The sequence below is a fragment of the Scyliorhinus torazame genome, chromosome 3 (genome assembly GCF_047496885.1).
Source record: "Scyliorhinus torazame isolate Kashiwa2021f chromosome 3, sScyTor2.1, whole genome shotgun sequence".
Taxonomy (NCBI): Eukaryota; Metazoa; Chordata; class Chondrichthyes; order Carcharhiniformes; family Scyliorhinidae; genus Scyliorhinus; species Scyliorhinus torazame.
This window is the reverse complement of record NC_092709.1, coordinates 144,743,013-144,768,362: the sequence shown is the minus strand read 5'-3', so window position 1 is coordinate 144,768,362 and position 25,350 is coordinate 144,743,013. Positions and strand designations below refer to the sequence as shown.

At 48.4% G+C, this 25,350-nt stretch overlaps 1 protein-coding gene across 4 annotated transcripts in view; it reads left to right on the top strand.

Moving 5' to 3' along the window:
- The first annotated feature begins 255 nt into the window (after positions 1-255).
- Positions 256-25,350, top strand: part of cops4 (COP9 constitutive photomorphogenic homolog subunit 4 (Arabidopsis)) — a 158,135-nt gene continuing 133,040 nt past the window's right edge. For all 4 annotated transcript variants that reach the window (XR_011940182.1, XR_011940181.1, XM_072496347.1 and 1 more), the window contains exon 1: positions 256-366. Coding sequence is in view for 2 of the 4 variants with exons in the window: in XM_072496347.1 (XP_072352448.1) it covers positions 293-366 (74 nt within the window). In the remaining 2 variants the exon portion in view is untranslated. The remainder of the gene's footprint in view (positions 367-25,350) is intronic.

Here is a 25,350-nt window from a genome sequence, read left to right as displayed (position 1 = left end):
TCGATCTTATCCGAACAGAAGTCCTATCTCTCTATTCACATAGACATTAAGCAAACAGTAATGGCAAGACGGTCAGTTTGGTATTGGGGAAGGGATAAAAATTGCAGACTCCACAATGTGTCAAGCATCGATTTAGAAGCAAGCACCTATACTCTCGAGTCGTCTCCTCCTGCTGCTGCTGCAGGAGGATTACTGCAGACCTCCTATGCTAGGTGGCGCCGTTGTCCCCGGGTGACAGACGGAGAGGGGCTCTTGTCACCAGCAGCATCTCTTTGTTGGCGGTGGGGGGAACATGGCGGCGGTGATGAGGCAGGAGTTGGCCGTGCTGATGAACTCCAGCGGCTCCCACAAGGATCTAGCCGGCAAGTGAGTAACACAAGGAGACTGCGTGAGCGTGTGCAGGCTGTAGTCCGATCGCCGGCAGCTGGAGAAGGCAGTTGGTGGAGCTCTGCCTCCTAACGGCCCAGCCTCAGCAGCCCTCACCCAGCCTGGAGAGTGGTTCTCATGACAGAGCCGCTCGCAAGCCGTCACCCAGGTTGATGCCTGAACAGTAAATGTGACTCGGAGCTGTCAGCCTTGTCTAGGAAAACTATCTCACCTATTGCCTCCAGGTTGAGATCTCCAGGAGGGGTTAAAGTATATTCTCACATTTGATAGGTCGGGGACGGGAGGGGAGGGGGTCAAATGCCTCCTGTCAGTTTTCTTAGCAAAATCTCCATAACAAGTATCCGTTTTACTCGTTAACATTTTTTTGTTAAAATGATTCACCACAAAGATTTGTGCTTCCAACATTCATGGATTCCATGATTCAAGGAGCTTCCCCACTCCGTGGTGTGAAGGCATCAACGATCTATATGATGAATAGATAACCATCAGTTATCTATCCGACAACTGCTGTCGGATAGATTGACATTTGGTACCCAAGATTAGAGAGGGACTCTTTCTCTACGGATTTAACCTGGCGTGTACTATCCTTTACAGTCAAATCTGCAAGGACTAATTGTTTATGAGAAAAGTACGAACGGCTACCGTTTGATACGAGCATAAATGTAATGCTGAGATTATTGGTGGACAGTACCATGATTGACCGGTATATTCATGCCACATCGGTGGTCCCTGGTTTTATCTATATGACTGACATGAGCACAACTTTTGTACTCTTTAATTGTGAACGAATTATGCGTTTTTTTTTAAAGCAAAATGTAAGGATGTTGATCCTCAGGACAAGTAGAGCTGGACAAAAGGCAAATTGGAAATGTATCCTTCCTACTTAGTCTCGGGATTCCCATTTACCGGTTCTTGACTGCAGTGTGTTATTTACCAGAAAAGGGAAGTGTTTGAGTGGGTCATGAATCTCTAGGAAGAGGGGATTCAGCAAAAAATGTTTTGGGAACCTCAATCCTAGATTGTCAATCACTGCCTCAGCAGAGAAAGAGATGAAAGAACAATACTTTTTTACAGTTGTAATGAAGAACTGCAACTTAATTTTATACAGTATGTATATATTATAGCATAGAGCATAGAATGTACAGTGCAGAAGGAGGCCATTCGGCCCATCAAGCCCATATTATGTATTACTTCTATTATATTCAATAGAATTTAGTTAATTGCATGTTTAAATGCTAGGTCACAGAAACCTGCCATCTGTTGAGAGCAAAAAAGAAACTGCTTGTAAGCCACTATTTCAAAACATCAAATGGCATTGAAACATTTCCATGTGAAAGGTGATATATAAATGCAATTATTTAATTTTGATATTGCCAATAGGATTTCATTCAAGCATAATACTGGACAACTAATTATATATTTTCAGGGGCCAAATTTGGATGTAATTGAAAGACCAGTTTGAGCGAGAGAATTGTAGGGAAAATACACAAGTTATTGTGACGCAATGTAATTTGATGTTCTGATTTATGGCGGCACAGCTTTCGTGGCCTTTGCTCAGAATGGTTTTCTTTCCAGCAGCATTATGAATTTAATAGTATTACTGCTTTGAAGAGTTGGAACTATAGGAATAGTTGGAACTATAGCAATAGTTGGTCTTCGTTCGTACACAAGATGCAATTGAATGGGAATCTTCACTTGGCCATTCTTTGTTGAACCATATATTCAAGAAAAAAACTTTCTTAAAAAAAAATCTCAAGATTAGTAATACATTCTTTGAGATTGTTGTACACTTTATTTTTAGGTTGTCACAACTTACTTTTACAATGCAGGCTCTGATATCAAACCTTTCTGATTTGAATGTAACAAATCATACATTGAGGCATCAGGATAGTCGATTAAAACCCCTTGTATGTGTTGCACCATGGCAGCACAGTGGTTAGCACAGTTGCTTCACAGCTCCAGGGTCCCAGGTTCGATTCCCAGCTTGGGTCACTGTCTGTGTGGAGACTACACGTTCTCCCTGTGTCGCGTGGGTTTCCCTGGGTGCTCCGGTTATCTCCCACAGTCCAAAAATGTGCAGTTTGGGTGGATTGGCCATGATAAATTGCCCAAAAAGGTGAGGTGGGGTTACTGGGTTATGGGGTTACGAGGTTAGGGTGTAGGTGTGGGCTTAGGTAGGGTGCTCTTTTCAAGAGCCGGTGCAGTCTCAGTGGACCGAGTGGCCTCCTTCTGCACTGTAAATTGTATGATTCTATGATTAAAATTAAACTTGGACTTAAAACCCCTAATAGATATTTCTGTGGAAATGTAACTACATTATTATGGCGTTTCCTACGAAGATGTTTAAACTCTGATTCACTTGCTACAGTAACCCGATTGCAAGTCCATTCGGAATAATCTTACAGATTGTCACCGAAGGCTGAGTGACTTTGGATAGGAGTTTGTGAAAGTAATGCTATACTGTATTCAGGGAAACTTTTGTCACTTGGCTATTTTCGAGATGTCATGCTTGATTTTTATTCACTTAGCAGATAAATCTCGATCAAATGTTGCTTGGTGGTTAGGGCAGCACGGTGGAGCAGTGGCTAGCACTGCTTCCTCACAGCGCCGAGATCCCAGGTTCGATCCTGGCTCTGGGTCAGAGTCCATGTGGAGTTTGCACATTCTCCCTGTGTTTGTGTGGGTTTCACCCCCACAACCCAAAGATGTGTAGGGTAAAAAAAATGGTGCTGGTGAAACCAGATGAATACAGGGTGCTCATCAGGGTTTTGAGGAGCAGGATATTTATTCAAAGGCTGATTTAAGTTGAATAATATTGCAAGTGTTGAAATTGCAATTTCAATCATATTCATGCCTTGTCCTTGTCTGAAAAAGGTCCCTGCAGTTTGTTCCATGGTTTGCAGAAATTAAAAAAAATGTTTTTGGGAGAAAAACTGAAAGCAGGTGCGAGTAACATGGTGATCACACTGGGAAGTACAATTGTCAGCATGGTGATTGTGAGAACTGCTTTCCTTGTATAGTATTGGTCTCTTCCATGTGCTCACATTGATGGTACTCGGTTGCAAAAGGCGAGTTTGTTTTATACCTGATGTTTTTCTATAATCGGTTGGTGAAGGGAGACCAGCTACTTTTACTTTATAAATTCAGCATAATTCCAATTGATGTATTGGCGAGGCCTCTTAGGAAAGCAACAAAGATAATTTAGAACTTTGATGTTCTAAATTTTGGACAGCCTCTTGTGACACTGTTTTAATTAAAGAAAAAAATGCATGTTTTAAAAATGCTAAATAGGTAATATAGTGGCAAACAGATTCTTAAATTGGACTGAGAATAAAGAACTGGAGTAAACAGTTTAAAATGATCAAGTCTCAGGCAGGATTTGGGACTCAAATTTTTCCCACAGAGCTGTGGATGTGTGAGATCGATTTCTAGCTCGCAGTGGGTACGTCCTTTCTGACTAATCTCATAGACTGAAGAAGATGTCCTATTTACTGGGTATTTTGCCCCTTCTGTTGGTAGGGGTTTGGTGGAAGAGAGGGGCATTTGAAAGAGTTTTTAAATTAAAGCAAGACGTGCAAACTTTCTTGACAAAATAAGTGTAGTGGATATCATGGGTGCCAATTTATTAATGAGTAATTGGGTAAACAGAAGGCAGGCAATAGTAGTAAGGCGAGCCAAATTGCATTGAGAACTATTGAATGGGGTGCCAAAATCTCTGTGATGGCATTCTCTCCTTTGTTTGGTATGAATAAATGATCTGGACCAAGAATCTGCAACCTGTGGCTCACGAGCCATATGTAGTTCTTTAACATCCACTTTGTGACTCTGAACTATTTCCAGTTGAATTACATATCCATGAAAAAAAACATATAAAAGGTGTGTTTTTATTGTAAGTATAAAATGGTGCTTCACCTTATGGTTTCAAGTCATTATTTTAATAAGAACATCATACTATAAGAGAATAGCAACTAGGAGTAGGACATCTGGCCCCTCAGGTCTGCTCTGGCATTCAATAAGATCATGGTTGCTCTTTTTGTGGACTCTGCTCTTTTTGTGGACTCTGCTCCACTTAACCGCCTGCTCACCAACCCTTAATTCCTTTACTGTTCAAAAATCTATCAATCTTTGGCTTAAAAACACTCAACTTCTGAACTGGACAGGGAATTCCACAGATTCACGACCCTTTGGGTGAAGGAATTCCTCCTCAGCTCAGTCCTAAATCTGCTCCCCTTTATTTTGAGGCTATGCCCCCTAGTTCTAGTTTCATCCCCCAGTGAAAAGAACCTCCCTGCTTCTATCTTACCTACTCCCTCCACAGTTTTATATGTTTCTATAAGGTCCCCCTCATTCTTCTAAATTCCAATGAGTATAGCCCCAGTCTACTCCGTCTCTCCTCATATGCCAGTCCCCTCAACTCCGGAATCAACCGAGTGAATCTCCTCTGCACCCCCTCCAATGCCAGTACATCCTTTCTCAAGTAAGGAGACCAAAACTGTGCACAGTACTCCAGGTGTGGTTTCACCAGCACCCTACACAGCTGCAACATAACCTCCCTGTTTTTAAACTCCATCCCTCTTGCAATGAAGGACAAAATTTAATTTGCCTTCTTAATTACCTGCTGCACCTGCAAACCAATTTTTTGCAATTCATTCACAAGGACACCCAGGTCCCTCTGCACAGCAGCATGCTGCAATTTTTTACCATTTAAATAAGTCCATTTTGCTGTTAGTCCTACCAAAATGGATAAACTCACATTTACCAACATAGTACTCCATCTGCCAGGCCCTTGCCCACTCACATGAACTATATCCCTCTGCAGACTTTGTGTCCTCTGCACACTTTACTCTACCACTCATCTTAGTGTCATCTGCGAACTTTGACACATTACAATTGATCCCCAACTCCAAATCATCAATGTAAGTTGTAAACAATTGCGGTCGCAACATTGATCCCTAGGCACAATCCACTGATTGCCAACCAGAAAAACACCCATTTATCCACACTCTTTGCTTTCTGTTAGTTAACCAATCCTCTATCCCTGCTAATATATTACCCGTAACCCTGTCCACCTTTATCTTATGCAGAGCCTTTTGTGCGGCATAGAACATAGAACATACAGTGCAGAAGGAGGCCATTCGGCCCATCAAGTCTGCAACGACTCACTTAAGCCCTCACTTCCACCCTATCCCCGCAACACAGTAACCCCTCCTTACCTTTTTGGTCACCAAGGGCAATTTATCATGGCCAATCCACCTAACCTGCACGTCTTTGGACTGTGGGAAGAAACCGGAGCACCCGGAGGAAATCCACGCAGACACTGGGAGAATGTGCAGACTCCGCACAGACAGTGACCCAGCGGGGAATCGAACCTGGGACCCTGGCGCTGTGAAGCCACAGTGCTATCCACTTGTGCTGCCCTCGAATGTTGTCGAATCTCTTCTGGAAATCCAGACACACCACATCCGTTGGTTCCCCGTTGTCCACCGCGCTCATAATGTCCTCAAAGAATTCCAGTAAATTAGTTAAACATGGCCTGCCTTTTATGAACCTGTGTTGCATCTTCCCAATGGGACAATTTCTATCCAGATGTCTCGCTATTTCTTCCTTGATGATAGATTCAAACATTTTCTCCCGCCATTCCATCGACCCCCCCATTGTGAGAATCCCCGCACCCCTCGGCAATCAGTGTGCGCTCCTCTCCAGCACCGTCCTTCACCCCCGGTCCCTTCCTTCCTTCCCTAGCACTTTCCATCTGAGCCGGCCCCGCCCCCTCTGGCGCATCTCTTTTTTGTGGCCTTACCCCAACTCCGCACCCCCCCCGCGGTGTCCTGCCGCTCCAACACCGACACCCACACGCTCACACAGCCCCCACATCAAATCCATTCCCCCATCCCCACCCAGCACCAAAACAAAAAGAACATTCCCAAAACGCAGTAAACACCATAAACACTCCCCCGCGACAAACCCTCAGTTCAAGTCCAACTTTTCAGACTGGATAAAGTTCCACGCCTCATCAGGCATCTCAAAATAGTGGTGCCGATCTTGGAACATGACCCACAATCGTGCTGGGTGCAGCATCCCGAACTTCACCCCCTTCTGATGGAGAACTGCCTTAGCCCGGTTGAAACCAGCCCTCTTCTTAGCCACCTCTGCACTCCAGTCCTGGTAGATTTGGATCTCCGTGTTTTCCCACCTGCTGTTCCGTTCTTTTTTGGCCCATCTCAAGATGCACTCTCTGTCCATAAAGCGGTGGAACCTCACCACTACAGCCCTTGGCGGCTTGTTGGCTTTGGGTGGCCTTGCCAGGACCCGATGAGCCCCATCCAGCTCCAGGGACCTCGGGAAAGCTCCCGCGCCCATCAGCGAATTGAGCATCGTGCCCACATATGCCCCGGCATCGGGCCCCTCCACTCCTACATGGAGACCCAGAATCCAAAGATTCTTTTTCCTCGACCTATTCTCCAGGTCCTCAAATTTTTCCTGCTATCTCTTGTGCAGCGCCTCGTGCGCCTCCACCTTCACCGCCAGGCCCAAGATCTCGTCCTCGTTCTCCGAGGCTTTTTGCCGTACCTCCTGGATCGCCGCCCCTTGGGCCTTCTGGGTCTCCACAAGCTTCTCAATCGCCGCCTTCATTGGCGCCAGCATTTCTGTCTTCAGCTCCTCAAAGCCTCGTTTAAGAAACTCCTGCTGCTCCTGCGACCAGTGCCCCCCTGCTGCTCGTGGTATACCGTGTTGGCGGAAGCGGCAGCGGAGCCGTTATCAATGCCTCCAGGCTAGTATCCCTGCAAGTCGCCGCTTACATGCCGCCCCCCCCCCTTCCTCTACAACCCACTTCCGAATATGGATATATTCGCTGCCCAATAATAGCTGCAAAAGCTCGGCAGCGCCAGCCCACCCCCACCCCGACTGCACTCTTAAGAACAGTTTCTCTTTTTAAAAAATATATTTTATTCAAAATTTTTGGCCAACCATGACAGTACATTGTGTATCCTTTACACAGTAATATAACAATATAAATAACAATGGCCAGTTTTAAGCAAGAAATAAATAATATATATAAACACATCAAAATTAAAAAACAAAACAAAAAACAAGACAAAACTAAATGGCAACTGCCTTGTCCCAAATAAATACTCTCCAAAAATACAATTCAGCAGTCCAATATACAATTACCTATAACAACAACCTATACATATTATACATATACACTAACATCCCTGAGAGTCCTTCTGGTTCTCTCCCCCCCCCCCCCCCCCCCAGGCTGCTGCTGCTGTCTTCTTCTTTTCCATTCCCTCTATCTTTCTGTGAGGTATTCGACCAACGGTTGCCACCGCCTGGTGAACCCTTGAGCCGATCCCCTTAGGACGAACTTAATCCGTTCCAACTTTATAAACCCTGCCATGTCATTTATCCAGGTCTCCACACCCGGGGGCTTGGCTTCCTTCCACATCAACAGTATCCTGCGCCGGGCTACTAGGGACGCAAAGGCCAAAACATCAGCCTCTTTCGCCTCCTGCACTCCCGGCTCCTCTGCAACCCCGAATATAGCCAACCCCCAGCTTGGTTCGACCTGGACCCCCACCACTTTCGAAAGCACCTTTGTCACCCCCACCCAAAACCCCTGTAGTGCCGGACATGACCAGAACATGTGGGTGTGATTCGCTGGGCTTCTCGAGCATCTCGCACACCTATCCTCTACTCCAAAAAATTTACTGAGCCGTGCTCCAGTCATATGCGCCCTGTGTAACACCTTAAATTGTATCAGGCTTAGCCTGGCACACGAGGACTATGAGTTTACCCTACTTAGGGCATCAGCCCACAGCCCCTCCTCAATCTCCTCCCCCAGCTCCTCTTCCCATTTCCCTTTCAGCTCGTCTACCATAATCTCCCCCTCGTCCCTCATTTCCCTATATATGTCTGATACCTTACCGTTCCCCACCCATGTCTTTTTAAAAAAATATTTTATTGAAAATTTTTGGTCAACCATCACAGTACATTGTGTATCCTTTACACAATAATATAACAATATAAATAACAATGACCTGTTTTATAAACAAAGAATAAATAATATATAACAAAAACGAAAACTAAAAGGCAACTGCCTTGTCTCAGATAAACTCTCCAAAAATATGATTTAACAGTCCAATATACAATTATTGATAGCAACGACCTATACATATTATACATATATATTAACAACCCTGAGAGTCCTTCTGGTTCCTCCCCCCCCCCCCCCCCCCCCCCCCCCCCCCTGGGCTGCTGCTGCTGCCTTCTTCTTTTCCATTCCCTCTATCTTTCTGTGAGGTATTCGACGAACGGTTGCCACCGCCTGGTGAACCCTTGAGCCGATCCCCTTAGGACGAACTTAATCCGTTCCAGCTTTATAAACCCTGCCATGTCATTTATCCAGGTCTCCACCCCCGGGGGCTTGGCTTCCTTCCATATCAACAGTATCCTGCGCCGGGCTACTAGGGACGCAAAGGCCAAAACATCGGCCTCTCTCGCCTCCTGCACTCCCGGCTCTTGTGCAACCCCAAATATAGCCAACCCCCAGCTTGGTTCGACCTGGACCCCCACTACTTTCGAAAGCACCTTTGTCACCCCCACCCAGAACCCCTGTAGTGCCGAACATGACCAAAACATGTGGGTGTGATTCGCTGGGCTTCTCGAGCATCTCGCATACCTATCCTCTACCCCAAAAAATTTACTGAGCCGTGCTCCAGTCATATGCGCCCTGTGTAACACCTTAAATTGAATCAGGCTTAGCTTGGCACACGAGGACGATGAGTTTACCCTACTCAGGGCATCCGCCCACAGCCCCTCCTCAATCTCCTCCCCCAGCTCTTCTTCCCATTTCCCTTTCAGCTCATCTACCATAATCTCCCCCTCGTCCCTCATTTCCCTATATATATCTGACACCTTACCGTCCCCCACCCATGTCTTTGAGATCACTCTGTCCTGCACCTCATGCGTCGGGAGCTGCGGGAATTCCCTCACCTGTTGCCTCGCAAAAGCCCTCAGTTGCATATACCGGAATGCATTCCCTTGGGACAACCCATATTTCTCGGTCAGCGCTCCCAGACTTGCGAACTTCCCATCCACAAACAGATCTTTCAGTTGCGTTACTCCTGCTCTTTGCCATATTCCAAATCCCCCATCCATTCTCCCCGGGGCAAACCTATGGTTATTTCTTATCGGGGACCCCACCAAGGCTCCCATCTTTCCCCTATGCCGTCTCCACTGTCCCCAAATTTTCAAAGTCGCCACCACCTTGTGGTGTATTTCTTCGGTGAGAACGACAATGGGGCCGTCACCATAGCTTGTAGGCTAGCCCCCCTACAGGACGCCCTCTCCAATCTCTTCCACGCCGCTCCCTCCTCTTCTCCCATCCACTTACTCACCATTGTGATATTGGCGGCCCAGTAGTACTCACTTAGGCTCGGTAGTGCCAGCCCCCCCCTATCCCTACTACGCTGTAAGAATCCCTTCCTCACTCTCGGGGTCTTCCCGGCCCACACAAAACTCATGATACTCTTTTCGATCCTTTTGAAAAAAGCCTTCGTGATCACCACTGGGAGGCACTGAAACACAAAGAGGAATCTCGAGGGGACTACCATTTTAACCGCCTGCACCCTCCCTGCCAGTGACAGGGATACCATGTCCCATCTCTTGAAGTCCTCCTCCATTTGTTCCACCAATCGCGTTAAATTTAACCTATGCAATGTTCCCCAATTCGTGGCTATCTGGATCCCCAAGTAACGAAAGTCCCTTGTTACCTTCCTCAGCGGAAAGTCCTCTATTTCTCTGCTCTGCTCCCCTGGATGCACCACAAACAACTCACTTTTCCCCCATGTTCAGTTTATATCCTGAGAATTCTCCAAACTCCCGAAATGTCCGCATTATCTCTGGCATCCCCTCCGCCGGGTCCGCTACATATAACAACAAATCATCCGCATACAGAGATACCCGGTGTTCTTCTCCTCCTCTAAGTACTCCCCTCCACTTCTTAGAACCCCTCAATGCTATTGCCAGGGGCTCAATCGCCAGTGCAATCAATAATGGGGACAGAGGGCATCCCTGCCTTGTCCCTCTATGGAGCCGAAAGTATGCAGATCCCCGTCCATTCGTGACCACACTCACCACTGGGGCCCTATACAACAGCTGCACCCATCCAACATACTCATCTCCAAAACCAAATCTCCTCAGCACCTCCCACAGATAATCCCACTCCACTCTATCAAATGCTTTCTCGGCATCCATCGCCACCACTATCTCCGCTTCCCCCTCTGGTGGGGGCATCATCAATACCCCTAGCAGCCTCCGTATATTCGTATTCAGCTGTCTCCCCTTCACAAACCCAGTTTGGTCCTCATGGACCACCCTCGGGACACAATCCTCTATCCTCATTGCCATTACCTTGGCCAGAATCTTAGCGTCTACATTTAGGAGGGAAATAGGTCTATAGGACCTGCATTGCAGCGGGACCTTTTCCTTCTTTAGGAGAAGCGATATCGTTGCCTCAGACATAGTCGGGGGCAGCTGTCCCCTTTCCTTTGCCTCATTAAAGGTCCTCATCAGTAGCGGGGCGAGCAAGTCCACATATTTCCTGTAAAATTCAACTGGGAATCCATCCGGTCCCGGAGCCTTCCCCGCCTGCATGCTCCTAATTCCTTTCACTACTTCCTCTATTTCAAACTGTGCTCCCAGTCCCACCCTTTCCTGCTCCTCCACCTTGGGAAATTCCAGCCGGTCCAGAAAACCCATCATTCTCTCCCTCCCATCCAGGGGTTGAGCTTCGTATAATTTTTTATAAAATGCCTTGAACACTCCATTCACTCTCTCCGCTCCCCGCTCCATCTCTCCTTCCTCATCCCTCACTCCCCCTATTTCCCTCGCTGCTCCCCTTTTCCTCAATTGGTGGGCCAGCAACTTGCTCGCCTTCTCCCCATATTCGTACTGTACACCCTGTGCCTTCCTCCACTGTGCCTCTGCAGTACCCGTTGTCAGCAAGTCAAATTCTACGTGTAGCCTTTGCCTTTCCCTGTACAGTCCCTCCTCCGGTGCTTCCGCATATTGCCTGTCCACCCTCAAAAGTTCTTGCAGCAACCGCTCCCGTTCCCTACTCTCCTGCTTTCCTTTATGTGCCCTTATTGATATCAGCTCCCCTCTAACCACTGCCTTCAGCGCCTCCCAGACCACTCCCACCTTGACCTCCCCATTATCATTGAGTTCCAAGTACTTTTCAATGCACCCCCTCACCCTTAGACACACCCCCTCATCTGCCATTAGTCCCATGTCCATTCTCCAGGGTGGGCGCCCTTCTGTTTCCTCCCCTATCTCCAAGTCCACCCAATGTGGAGCGTGATCTGAAATGGCTATAGCCGTATACTCCATTCCCCTCACCTTCGGGATCAACGCCCTTCCCAAAACAAAAAAGTCTATTCGCGAATAGACTTTGTGGACATAGGAGAAAAACGAAAACTCCTTACTCCTAGGTCTGCTAAATGTCCACGGGTCTACTCCTCCCATCTGCTCCATAAAATCTTTAAGCACCTTGGCTGCTGCCGGCCTCCTTCCAATCCTGGACCTCGACCTGTCCAGCCCTGGTTCCAACACCGTATTGAAATCTCCCCCCATTACCAACTTTCCCACCTCTAGGTCCGGGATGCGTCCTAGCATACGCCTCATAAAATTGGCATCATCCCAGTTCGGGGCATATACGTTTACCAAAACCACCGTCTCCCCCTGTAGTTTGCCACTCACCATCACGTATCTGCCCCCGCTATCCGCCACTATAGTCTTTGCCTCAAACATTACCCGCTTCCCCACTAATATAGCCACCCCCCTGTTTTTCGCATCTAGCCCCGAATGGAACACCTGCCCCACCCAACCTTTGCGTAGTCTCACCTGGTCTATCAGTTTCAAGTGCGTTTCCTGTAACATAACCACGTCTGCCTTAAGTTTCTTAAGGTGTGCGAGTACCCGTGCCCTCTTTATCGGCCCGTTCAGCCCTCTCACGTTCCACGTGATCAGCCGGGTTGGGGGGCTTTTTACCCCCCCCCCCCCCCTTGTCGATTAGCCATCCCCTTTTTCCAGCTCCTCACCCGGTTCCTATGCAGCTGTGTCCCCCCCAGGCGGTGTTGCCCCGCTCATCCCACCCCATGCCAGCTCCCCCCTCTCCCCAGCAGCAGCAGCCCAATAATTCCCCCCTCCCACCCCCCCCGCTAGATCCCCCTCTAGCGTAGTTACACCCCCCATGTTGCTCCCAGAAGTCAGCAAACTCTGGCCGACCTCGGCTTCCCCCCGTGACCTCGGCTCGCACCGTGCGACGCCCCCTCCTTCCTGCTTCCCTATTCCCGCCATGATTATCATAGCGCGGGAACCGAGCCCGCTCTTCCCCCTTGGCCCCGCCCCCAATGGCCAACGCCCCATCTCCTCCACCTCCTTTCCTCTCCCCACCACCTCCTGTGGAAGAGAGAAAAGTTACCACATCGCAGGATTAATAACATAAAACTCCTCTTTCCCCCCTTTTTACCCCCCTCTTCGCCCCCCATACTCGCCTCACCACTTTGTTTCAAACGTTCTTTTTTTAAAAAATAACCCGCTCATTCCAATTTTTCTTCCACGATAAAAGTCCACGCATCATCCGCCGTCTCAAAGTAGTGGTGCCTCCCTTGATATGTGACCCACAGTCTTGCCGGTTGCAGCATTCCGAATTTTATCTTCTTTTTGTGAAGCACCGCCTTGGCCCGATTAAAGCTCGCCCTCCTTCTCGCCACCTCCGCACTCCAGTCTTGGTATACGCGGATCACCGCGTTCTCCCACTTACTGCTCCGAGTTTTCTTTGCCCATCTAAGGACCATCTCTTTGTCCTTAAAACGGAGGAATCTCACCACTATGGCTCTAGGAATTTCTCCTGCTCTCGGTCCTCGCGCCATCACTCGGTATGCTCCCTCCACCTCCAGCGGACCCGCCGGGGCCTCCGCTCCCATTAACGAGTGCAGCATCGTGCTCACATATGCCCCGACGTCCGCTCCCTCTGCACCTTCAGGAAGACCAAGAATCCTTAGGTTGTTCCTCCTCGCGTTGTTCTCCAGCACCTCCAGCCTTTCCACACATCTTTTATGGTGTGCCTCGTGCATCTCCGTCTTCACCACCAGGCCCTGTATGTCGTCCTCATTCTCGGCAGCCTTTGCCTTCACGACCCGAAGCTCCCGCTCCTGGGTCTTTTGCTCCTCCTTTAGCCCTTCGATCGCCTGTAATATCGGGGCCAACAGCTCCTTCTTCATTTCCTTTTTGAGTTCTTCCACGCAGCGTTTCAAAAACTCGTGTTGTTCAGGGCCCCATATTAAACTGCCACCTTCCGACGCCATCTTGGTTTTTGCTTGCCTTCCTTGCCGCTGCTCTAAAGGATCCACCGCAATCCGGCCACCTTCCTCTCCTTTTTTCATCCGTATCCAGGGGGGATTCCCTTCTGGTTCACCGCACAGTACTTTTAGCCGTTAAAATTGCCGTTGGGGCTCTTATTAAGAGCCCAAAAGTCCGTTTCACCGGGAGCTGCCGAAACGTGCGACTCAGCTGGTCATCGCCACACCCGGAAGTCAAGAACAGTCTCTTAACACGCGGGGTCTTGTTTGCCCACACAAATCCCGTAATAATCCTGTTTACCTGCTTGAAAAAGGACTTGGGGATGAGGATGGGAAGGCACTGGAAGACGAACAAGAACCTGGGGAGGACCGTCATCTTCACGCACTGCACCCTGCCCGCCAGGGAAAGCGGCAGCATGTCCCACCTCTTAAAGTCCTCCTCTATCTGATCCACCAGCCGCGCTAAATTGAGCTTGCGCTGGGCATCCCGACTCTTAGCCACCTGAATGCCCAAGTAGCGAAAGCTCCTCTCCACCATCTTAAGCGGTAGCTCTCCCAGCCTCTTTTCCTGGCCCCTCGCATGTATCACAAAAAGCTCGCTTTTCCCAACATTCAGCTTATACCCCGAAATCTCTAAGGATCTACATGACCTCCCCCATCCCCTCCACCGGATCCGCAATGTACCGGAGCAGGTCATCCGCATGCAGTGAAACGCGATGATCCCCCCCCCGGCGCGCGTGAACCAGCCCCCTCCAGTTTCTGGACTCCCTCAACGCCATGGCCAGCGGCTCGATTGCCAGGGCAAACAGCAGGGGGGACAGGGGGCACCCCTGCCTCGTTCCTCGATGTAACCTAAAGAACTCCGACCGCAGCCGGTTCGTCGACACACTCGCTACCGGGGCCTGATACAACAATTTAACCCACCCTATAAATACCTCTCCAACCCAAACCTGCCTAACACTTCCCACAGTACTCCCACTCCACCCGATCGAAGGCTTTCTCCGTGTCCATTGCCGCCACCACTTCTGCATTCCCCCCCTTCCGAGGGCATCATGATCACATTCAGGAGCCTCCGCACATTCGTGTTCAACTACCTGCCCTTCACAAACCCCGTCTGATCCTCATTGATCACTCCCGGGACACAGTCCTCAATCCTAATGGCCAAGATCTTGGCCAACAGTTTGGCATCTACATTAAGGAGCGAAATCGGCCTATAGGAGCCACATTGCAACGGGTCCTTATCTCGCTTCAGGATAAGCGAGATCAGAGCCTGTGACATCGTCGGGGGAAGGGCTCCCTTTTCCTCAGCCTTGTTAAAAGTTCTCAACAACAGCAGACTCCACAGCTCTGAGAATTTCTTGTAAAATTCTACGGGATACCCATCCGGTCCCGGGGCCGTGCCCGACTGCATACCCTCCAACCCCTTAACCAATTCCTCCATCTCAATAGGGAACCTCAGTTGGTCCAGGAATTGCTTCATCGTCATCCCCCCCCCGGTTCTGACTCGTACAATTTGCCATAAAAGTCCTTGAAGACTTCGTTGATCCTTGCCGAGCTCAGCACCGTGTTATCCCCCTATCCCTAATTCCCCCAATCTCCCTGGCCGCCTCTCTCTTCCGCAGTTGATGCGCCAGCATCCTGCTTGCCTTCACCCCATACTCATACACCGCTCCTTGTACCTTCCTCAACTGAGCCTCAGCCTTCCCTGTGGTAAGCAGGTCAAACTCCGCCTGCAGACTCCGGCGCTCCTTTAACAACCCCTCCTTGGGGGATTCCGCATACTTCCTGTCCACCCTAAGTATCTCCCCCACCAACCTCTCCCTCTCCATCCTGTCCCTCTTCTCCCTGGTGGCCCTGACTGAAATTAGCACTCCCCTGATAACTGCCTTCAGCGCCTCCCAGACCACACTCACTGAAACCTCCCCAGTATCATTGGTCTCCACATAGCTTTGGATACACCGCCGAATCCAGCCACAGACCTCCTCATCCGCCAATAGTCCTACGTCCAGTCTCCACAGAGGGCGTGCAACCTCTCTCCTCCCCCAGCCCTAACTCCACCCAGTGCGGGGCATGGTCCGAGATCGCAATGGCCAAATACCCCCCCCCCTCCATTCTCGGGATTAGCGTCTAACTTACCACGAAAAAATCAACCCAAGAGTACACCTTGTGCACATGGGAGAAGAAAGAAAACTCCTTCGTCCTTGGCCTGGCAAATCTCCATCTGGTCCATGAAGCCCCTCAGGACCTTGGCTGCTGCCGGCCTCTTACCCGATCTCGACCTAATCCGCCCCCCCCCCCCCCCCCATTACCAAACTGCTTGACTCCAAATCCGGAATCCTACTCAACATCCGCTTCATGAACCCTGCATCGTCCCAGTTCGGAGCATACACATTCACTAGCACCACCCGGGCCCCCTGCAACTTGCCACTCACCATAATATATCTACCCCCTTTATCCGCCACAATACCCGCCGCCTCAAATGCCATCCGCTTGTTCACCAAAATTGCGACCCCCCCTGGTCTTCGCATCCAGCCCTGAGTGGGAAAACCTGCCCCACTCATCCCTGCCTCAGCCTGGTTTGATCCGCGATCTTCAGATGCGTTTCTTGTAGCATGGCTATGTCTGCCTTTAGCCCCCTTAAGTGACCGACCTGGTTTGACCAATCGACATGTAGATTAAAATCCCCCGTGATAATTGCCGTTTTTACACGCATCAGTTATTTCTTTGCACATTGCACGCCCCACCTTGATATTATTTGGTGGCCTATAGACTACATCTCATCAGCGACCTTTTCTCCTTGCTATTTCTAATTTCCACCCGAATGGATTCAACCTTTTTCTCCATAGAACCTATATTGTCTCTCACTACTGGCGTAATGTCATCTTTACATATCAGAGCTACATCACCTCCCTTACCTTCCTATCTGTCCTTCCAAATAGTCTGATACCCCTGGATATTTAGTCCCAGTCGTGACCACCCTGCAACCATGTCTCTGTAATGGCTTCTAAATCATACTCGCTTGCGATAATTTGAGCCGTCAACTCATTTAACTTGTTTTGAATGCTACGAGCATTCAGGTAAAGTGCCCGTATGCTTTTTTTTTTTTTTTTAGCTTCTTTTTGAATCCTAACACCTCCATTAATAACATCTGCTGAGTTCCTTTTTTCTTTTCATTTTTTCCTAATTTTCCATGTAGTTGAACCCACCTCCTCTCGTGCTAACCTGCTGCTTTGCTTCCTATTAACCATTATACTTCCTGCAGTTTTACCCTCTTCTCTCTCCCCCCGCTAGCTTAAAGTCCTTGTGACCACCCTATTCTTTACTCTTTTAAAACACCTATTTGAGTGGTATAGCTATACCACGGTTCTAGAAAATGGGTGTGATTTAACACCCAAAAAACACAGTTCTGTTTTGGGCATGTATAGTGGGGTCCTTCTCAGCACCTACAGCGCCAAGAACAACTACGCTATCAAACGGGGCTCTTGTTTTTGTTTTGTCTCTGTGGGGTACGCCCCGCCGAGGCCACACTTTCCTAATTTCCTGCACTAACTGCAGGAAGAGATTGGGGTGCCATTTTTCAATACCGCCCTGATCTCTTGACCCCCCCCCCCCCGCCAAAGCAACCCCACGTGCCCTCTGGACCCACAACTGCCCCAACTTACCTCTTAGGGTATCCTCAAGCTCACTCCATCTCATAAGGGCAGGGCTTCCCTGGGCTCAATCCCTGGCATGGGCAATCCGGCACCATGTGACTGCAAGCCTGACACCCTGGCAGTGCTGCAGCCAGCCTGGGCACCCTTGTCACTCCAATGGCATCTGGGTAGCAATGCCAGTGTGGCACTCAATAGGACGTTGACATATTTAAATAAGCCTAATGGATCACTTAAATATGTAAATTTGGATCTCTCCCAGTAAGGGCAAGATTCAGATTGCGAAGGGCCAGATCCTGTAGATCCTGCGAGGCATTCCGAGCATTGTAAATGTCGCGCGGGTCTCTCACGAGATTTAATGGCCTTGTCTCGTCATCGAATTGGGTGCAATGCGGCCGGTCGGTCGCGCCCTATATCTTTGGTTTAAGCTGAGATGATAATTTCTTCTGAATGTGCTAAAATAACCTCTTTTTAATCTAATACAAACACATGGACAAGGTACAGGAGTAGGCCATTCAGCCTCTCGAGCCTGCTGTGCCATTTAATAACAGCATGGCTCATCTGATAGTAACCTCAAATTTGCATCCCGCTTACCCCAATAATCTATCCCTTCTTTCTTACCAAGAATCTTATCAACCGCTGCCTTCAAAATATTCAAAGAATATGCTTTCACCGCCTTTTCAGGAAGAGAGTTCCAAAGAGTCATGACCTTCTGAGTGAGAGAAATTCACCTCACCTCAATTTTTAATGGGCGACCCTATATTTTAAAATAGTGACCCCCGAGTTCTGGATTTTCCCTCAAGACCCATTTATGCCTACTCTCTGCTTCTTGTTAGCCAGCCAATCTTATCTCTGTTCCAATATGTTATCCCCTATAACATGAACTTTTATTTATTTGTAATAATCTTTTGAGATAGCACTTTAACAAATACCTTCTGGAAATCTACAGTTTATCCATTGGTTCCCCTTTATCCACAGCACAGGTTACTCCCTCAAATAAATCTAAAAGTTGGTTAACCATGATTTCCCTTTCACATGTTCACTGGTGATTGCAGAATGTGCAGCACCATTCACGGCTCCCAGATACTGAAGCAGTCAATGTCCAAATGCAGCTAGACCTGGACAATAACCAGGCTTGGGCTGTCAAGTGGCAGGCAATGACCATCTCCGAAACGAGAGAATCTAAGAATTGCTCCATGACGTTCAAGTACACCATTGCTGGATCCACCACTATCAACACCCTAGGGGTTACCATTGGCCAGAAATTGAAGTGCACTAGCCATATAAATACTCTAGCTACAAGAGCAGGTCAGAGTGTAGGAATCTTGCGGTGAATAACTCACCTCCTGACTCTCTAAAGCATGTCAGAAGTGTGATGAAATACTCACAACTTGACTGGATGAGTGCAGCTCCAATACTCAAGAAGCTCAAAATTATCCAGGACAAAGCATCCCACTTGATCTGCACCCCATCCACAAACATTCACTTCCTTCACCAGCTACAAGAAGCATTATAGGAAGGTACCAAAACTCCTTAGAAAGAGGCTCCTAATCCCGCGACTGCTACCATCTAGAAGGACAAGGGCATCAGACACATGGAAACACCACCACCTGGAAGACCTCCAAGCCACTCACCACCGTGACCTGGAACTATATCACTGTTCCTTCTAAATTCTGGAACTCCCTCCCTAACAGCATTGTAGGTGTATGGACTGCAGTGATTTAAGAAGGTAGTTCACCACCACCACCTCAAGAGAAATTGGGGATGGACAATAAATACTGACCTAGCCAGCGATGCCCACATCCCATGGAAGAATTTTTTAAAAAGGTAGCTGGTGGAAAAACTCAATCAATACATTTGGAATATAAAGTTAGTTTTAGTAATGGTGTCCTTAACAACTATTATTATTTGTCATAAAAACCCATCTGGTTCACTCGTATCCTACTATCCTTAAATCTGCTGTCCTTTTTGTGACTTCAGACCTACAGTCATGTGGTTGACTCTTAACTGGCCACCTTATCATAGAAACATAGAATCAGAGAATGTACAGCGCTGAAGGAGGCCATTCGGCCCATCGAGTCTGCACCGGTCCTTGGAAAGAGCACACTACTTGAGCCCACGCCTCCACCCTATCTCAATAACCCGACCTAACCTTTTTTTTTGGACACTAAGGGGCAATTTAGCATTGCCAATCCACCTATCCTGCACAGTTTTGGACTGTGGGAGGAAACCGGAGCACCCGGAGGAAACCCACTCAGACACAGGGAGAACGTACAGACTCCGCACAGTCACCCGGGGCCGGAATTGAACCCGGGATCCTGGAGCTGTGAGGCAGCAATGCTAACCACTGTGCCACCGTGCCGCCCCTTGTATCGCCCAATCCTCTGAAATGACCTCGCAAGACATTCAGTTCAAGGACAAGTAGGGTTGGACAACAAATGCTGGCCTTGTAAGAAAAAAACAAAATACAGGACTGTTAGTTCCAGAATTATGGTAAATAAACTTCGAGATAAATGAGGCTGCGCGCTCTGACAACTTGACCTGAGGTTGACTGAGGGTAGGGTGGTCAAAGGCCTATTGGTGTTTTGCCCAAAACATTATTATGTAAAGATGACAGAATTGACACAGTGAATCGGAAATAATAATTTGACATATTTGCATTTCCTTCCATATCTGCGTTGGTTTCCTGCGGGTGCTCCGGTTTTCTCCCCCAGTCCAAAATGTGCAGGTTAGATGGATTGGTAATTTTATGTATGCATAATTTTTGGAAGGATTGGTCATTGTGGGCAACTGCCCATTTCTATTTTTTAATAAATTTAGAGTAATCAGTTTTTTGTTTCCAATTAAGGAGCAATTTAGCATGGCCAATCCACCTAACCTGCACATCTTTGGGTTTTGGGGGGTGAGACCCTCGCAAACACGGGGGAAAATGTGCACACTCCACACACAGTGACCCGGGGCCGGGATCGAACCCGGGTCCTCAGCATTGTGAGAAAGGCACTGTGCTGCCCTACTGCCCATTTCTCATTCCATGTTTTCCTACATTCAATCATACTCACTTATGATGTAAAAGTAGTTCTGTGAAAATCATTACCAGAGTGAAGGCAGGAATGGAATGAACATTATAAAAATCCAGCGTGAAACATATTAATATGAAATGTGAGGTCAGTAATTAAAGATAATATGACCACATTTCCAGCTATATTGATACATTTTCTAACTGCATTATGATCTGCATTAAGAACATAACAAATGGGTAATTTGGCATTTCAAACTTGCTGTATCATTCAATAACAAAGGGAGAGGGATAAAGTTGAGGGCAGCCTTCCAAAATGGCAACGTCATGCCCAACTTGGTGTTGTGGTAAAGCCGTTGAATCTCGCAAGATTTGCGAGATCCTACAGTCTCGTGAGAAGTTGCAATTTGGATTTTGCCCTCACTGCCGTGACCCAGATCATCATGACTCATTTAAATATATGTTCGTAAGAGTCTCCTGGCGCCCAGGACTCTATGGCCGTGCCTAGGAGACCTTGCCAGGGCACTGTTTCATACAGGTCTACACAGCGTGGACCAGGTGTAATGGCACCTGAGGCTGGGGGGTTGGGGGGGGGCGGGGTCTCCCAGGCTATTAGAGACCCCTGGATGGTCGGGAACAAGGCAGAGTAGTACCCTGACTGTCCTGCTGGCACCCAGGCACCTTGACTGCCAGCCTGGCACCCTGCCACTGTCAGACTGGCAGGGGCACTGCCGGTATGCCAACCTGGCAATGCCAGGGTGCCAGGTGAAAATTGCCAAAGATTGGGCTCAGGAGGCCTTACCGGGTATAGGGTGTGTGTGGGGGTTCCTGGGGAGCTCCCTAAGGTTTGGAGGAGGAGGGTTGAAAACTGTGCATGGAGGGGCGGGGAGGTGGGGGGTCACCTGAAAGGGAGAGGGATAAAGTTGAGGGCGGCCTTCCAAAATGGCACCCCAATCTGTGAGGATTGCCAGTAGGAAATCATTCTTAAATGCGGCCTCAATGGAGAAAATCTCCCCAAGACCAAAAAAAACAGCAAAGCCCATTTGATTAGAGAGATGCTTCTCAGTGTTGCAGAAGCTGAGAAACATCCCGCCGTAGTTGCCCGAAACCGGACATAGAAATTCCTCGGTTGAATCGTGCCCATCATGGCTGATCTAATTGTGAGCGAACACCACTTTTCCGTCTGCCCACTGTTGCTAACTTTTGGTTGGTTCTTAATTTGGCTCTATTTAATCACGTTTGCTCAAGAGTCGCCAGGTATCTTTTGACACCGCCACAAGTTCAGATCCGAATACTGATCAATGACTCGACACTCCAGTTAGTAAGTTCAAAAGCAATGCTCATTTATTTACACACAGTCAAATCTACTCATGCATAAACTCTACAAACTAAACTACCACTATTACTAAGGCCTATACTTAGCTTTGGGCGCCCACTCAGTCAGAGGAACAATGGCCGTTGCTCGGTTCTAAGGCTGCTGGGTTGAGCTGTTTACAGGGTAGCAACTAGGAGTGTCTATCTCGTAGCGTGCGTTGACTTGGAACTTACTTGGTCTGCTGTAGCTGCTAGGCTGGTCTCTCTCTTCGCTGTGAGCCAAAGCCAAAGGAGGGCGTTCTCCCTTGGGGGATACCTTTTATACTCAAAAAGGCTTCGCGCACTTTTGGGCGGGCCTTGAACTTGGCCTCAACTAATTGGGTCTTTCCCAATCATCGGTATCGATTTTCCTCCAATAGAGGGGTGGTTCCCTGATCGCTGGGCGTGTCCTGGTGACTGTCAGTCAGCTTTGTCTTAGCTTCTTCTGGCGCCGAGGAGCCTGTCCTAACATTGTGTATCTAAATGTTTCCCTTTTGTCCCCGGAGATGGCTCATTAGTATGTAGATTGTTTGGTAGTTTCTGTCCTGTCTGAGAGTTTAAGGTTCTAATCAACAGACAGAGCTTGCACCTGCTTGTTTCTTAGCATTGTCCAATTTTCCCTGCAGTCTTTGCAAGTGTCCATTTTGTAATCGGGACGTGGCCATCCCAGATGGCTACACCACCACCACTCTGCGCCCCCCCCCGACCGCCTCCACACAATCGTGATTCCTTTCTTGACCACTTAGCCAACCCACCTATCCCGTTGCAAGCTTCTTTGCATCCTCCTCACCCCTTACTTTTCCACCAAACTTTGTACTATATTGTTGCAAACTTGGATACGTTTCTCTGTCTTTCTCTAATTAATTTATATATATATTATAAATAGTTGAAGCCCAAGTGCTTATTGCTGTAGTACATTATTTTCTGCAGCCTACCGCCATGAAAATGTCCCATTTATTCCTACTCTCATTCTGTTCATTAACTAATTATTCATGCAAACATATTGCCTCAGTCCTCTGAGTCCTATTTTTGTAATAGCCTCTTGATGTGGTGCATTATTGAATATTTCTTGAATATTCAATTGCATATCAATTTAACAAAGGATATGGAATAGCAACATGTAATTGATGGCACAGTTGTAGGTAGTGTGCTGGGACAGAGGGACCTGGGTGTTCATGTGCGTAGATCTTTGAAGGTGGCATGACGTATTGAAAGAGTGAGTAGCAAAACATATGGGGCTGGATTCACCAATAATGGGGCTATGTCCCCACGCCAACGTTATCACTCTGGACTTTCCTTAATACATTTCAGTTCATTTCATTTTCAGCAAGTCCTGAGGGATTCTCCTACCTGCACGGGGCTAGCAGGGCCCCGGAGTGCTTCTCAGAGCTCTGACTGCAGATACAGGGCCCCGCACTTCCTGTCGGAAGTCTGCGCATGCGCACAGCGGCAGTCTGCAGCTGTTGCCCCCCGAGATCATGGCGGAATTGGAACCCCCCCCGAGATGCCGCGGGTCTGTGACGCCCGATCGCCTACCTGGCCATCCATGAGCCCCCCCCCCCCCCCCGTTGACCGAGCCCCCCCGCCTCCAGCAGGGCGGCTATGGACTGAGTCCGCAGCTGCCACTGGCTGTTCCCGCCGTCCGAAAGGTGGTTAGAACCACGCCGTCAGGAACTCGGCCAGTTTTCATCGGAGAATCGGGGGGGGGTGGGGGTGCACTGTTAATGGCCCCCTACCCGCGCCGTGTAGTTTGCGCGCGCGATTTGTGAGCGATTCTCCGGGACCGGAGAATCACGCGAGCGGCATCGGACCCTGATTTTGCCGTAAACGGTCATTCTCCGTCCTCGCGGCGATCGAGATCTTGGAGAATCTAGCCCATGGGATCTTGGGCTTTTTAAAGAGACCCTACGAAGCCAGGTTAACGTCCAACAGGTTTGTTTCAAATCACTAGCCCCATTCAACGCTGGCATCTCCACCTCATAAAGAGATATATTGACTACAAAAGCATAAAGGTTATGCTGAACATTTATAAAGCTCTAGTTAGGCTAGAATTGGAATTTTGCGTTCAGTTCTGGCACACCATTTAAGGAAGAATACGAGAACCTTTAAGCAGGTGCAGAGGAGATTTACCAGCATGGTTTCAGGAATGGTGGATTTTAGCTACAAGATCCCTAAGGAAATGTTAACCATCAGTTTTTGTTTCTTGGCATTCTACTCTCAGTAGCTAGTAATGAGCTAGAAATTGCTGCCGAAGAGCTATGGGGATATAGTGGTGGAATGGGATTGACTGAATTCATCTTCAGAGAACTGGCATGGACTTGATGGGCAGAATTACTGCCTTCTGTGCCAAAATAACTCGGGACAACACTGGTTCCCCCATATCCATTCTGCTAGTTACATCCTCAAATTTATCAAAATTGATTTCACTTTCATAAATCAATATTGACTCTGATTAATCATATTATGATTTTTTAATAATTGCACTGTTATCATGACTCTAACAATAGATTCTAGCATTTTGCCTACGACTGATGGTTAGACGAGCTGAGGCAGAGACCCTGTTTCTCTCTTCCTTAAATAATAGGGTTATGTTACTTACAGTCCTCGAGTATGGCCCTAGAATTGAAAGAATTCTGGAAGTTCAAAACAAGTGTATTAATTATCTCCGTTTTTATTTAAAACAAATTTGTAACATTTCCAGAGAGAAAACAGGCCCTATGCAAAGAGCTTTAACATAGTGAAAACAAACAGTGAGAAAGAATAAACATGTTAATAAAGCTCTGCAAGCGACCTTCTTCACCGGGGGATCCCTAGACGACCCCCCCCCCCCCAACCCGGCCCACTTAAGTCTTCTCTGCTCTCCTTCCCGGCTGCCCCCCCCCCAACCTCCCCTACCCCCCGAGGCCTGACCTGCAAGGCCAGCCCTGCGCTTGGCCCTAGCCCACACCTCCTACTCTCCTTGGGGCCCCCTGACCTATGCTAGCTACGCTGACCCCTGCCCTTGGCGCCTGTCTGTCTCCCACCCGAACGCTCCCCCCCCCCCCCCCCCCAACACACACACCAAGGGTCCATTAACCTGATTGTATCTCACCATGCCCTTTCAAGTCCCTCAACCAGCCCCTAGCCCATCCCCCTCTCCGAGGCCCCGATCTCCCGCCAAAATGTACCAAGCGCAGGGCCCCTCTTTCTATCCCCCCCCCTCGTGCTATCCCCCCAAAACACCCTACACAATGCGCCCTCCAGCCCCCGCTCTCTCTCCCGGCTGAAAACAATCTTGGATAGAACATTACAGTACAGGATAATTTAACAAACCGCCGCCACACAAAAGCTCTGAGAGCCCAGAGTCCTTTTGTTCAAGTCCAGCTTCTTTTAATAAAAGTCCACACCTAATCAGAGCAAATTAGGTTAACAGACCGCCGCCACTGTACAGCACTGAGAAAACTAAGTGCCCGTTAGTTGAAGTCCAGCTTCTTTTCTTTAATAAAAGTCCAAACCTGTTCTGTGTCTCAAAGTAGTAGTGGAGTTCCTCAAACGTAACCCAAAGCTTCGCAGGATACAGCATTCCAAACCTCACCTC